Here is a 1,073-nt window from a genome sequence, read left to right on the forward strand (position 1 = left end):
AGCAGGAGAGAGACAGAAAGATAGAGAATGTGAGAAACAGGCCACCAGGTTCGGGACTCGACCACGGTCAGCTATGTGAGTCCAGCGCCTTAACCACCATGCCACCTGCAAGCCCAGGCATTTTACATTCCAATCAGTCCCCATGCACTTGCCGACCAGAGACCACGCGGGCACGCACAGGGAGGGGATGAACACTAAGCGGGTGTCGTGGCTGCAGGGTGGGAGGATGCGCGTGCAGAGGGGTGTGCCTCTGTCCTCAGACAGCAGACCGGCCCTGCCCTGCACTCCTGCACCGAGAAGTGCCAGAGCGGAGCAAGAGGCCTGAGGACAGCACCAGGCAGCTTCGAGGAAGAGGTGGGGCAGCCATTTCCAGCTGGAACCAGGGTGGGTGAGAGAGGCTGGCCTGGGCCCTGGTGGACAGGGGTAACGGGCTGTTCGTGTTTTAGGTGACGCTTGACACTTACAGTTAATCAGAACAAAGTGGGACTCTGACCAGCACGGTGGACCACTCTGGTCCTCAGAATGGTGGTGGTGACCAGGCACGTGCCTTTCTGGTTGTGCCAGCAAAGGACAGGCCCTTCCAGGGGGACAGTCTGCCCCCAGGAAGCCCCCACTTTAGGCCCCGCCCCCTCAGCATGGCCTTCTCCCTACCTTTGGGCTCCAGGCCGTTGGAATTGAAGTGCATCCTCTTCTGGCACTCGGTGCAGCTCATGAGGAACCGGGTCACCGCCTCTCTCGGGAGGAAGGCATAGGTCTCGGCGATCTGGGAGAGAGAGGAGGTTTGCCTGTTAAATGGGGCCATGGGAGGTGATGGCCACTGGGTCGCCAAGGTCTATGCTTTGGTGGTGGGTGGTGACAGTAGGTACTCTGGCCCCCACCAAAGGGCAGTGATCTGAGGAAGGAAGGGCAGGCATCCTTGATTCTTTTTTTTTTTTAGAGAGGTTTTTTGCTATAGGGCATGTGCGCTCACCAGACAGACAGAGACAGACATAGAGGCAGAAAGCAAGAAATCACCCCCCAGGGGGGATGGTCACGCCGCAATCCCTTCTCCTCCATTCTCCTCTCGGGATCTT

General features: G+C 58.4%; 1 protein-coding gene across 1 annotated transcript in view; it reads right to left on the reverse strand.

Moving 5' to 3' along the window:
- NOL4L (nucleolar protein 4 like) overlaps positions 1–1,073 on the reverse strand; it is a 102,897-nt gene that overhangs the window by 86,818 nt on the left and 15,006 nt on the right. Inside the window, exon 3 of the mRNA XM_006154744.3 lies at positions 652–763. Within this exon, the coding sequence (XP_006154806.1) occupies positions 652–763 (112 nt within the window). The remainder of the gene's footprint in view (positions 1–651; positions 764–1,073) is intronic.

This window comes from Tupaia chinensis, unplaced genomic scaffold, assembly GCF_000334495.1.
Source record: "Tupaia chinensis unplaced genomic scaffold, TupChi_1.0 Scaffold000418_1, whole genome shotgun sequence".
In the NCBI taxonomy this organism is placed as follows: domain Eukaryota; kingdom Metazoa; phylum Chordata; class Mammalia; order Scandentia; family Tupaiidae; genus Tupaia; species Tupaia belangeri.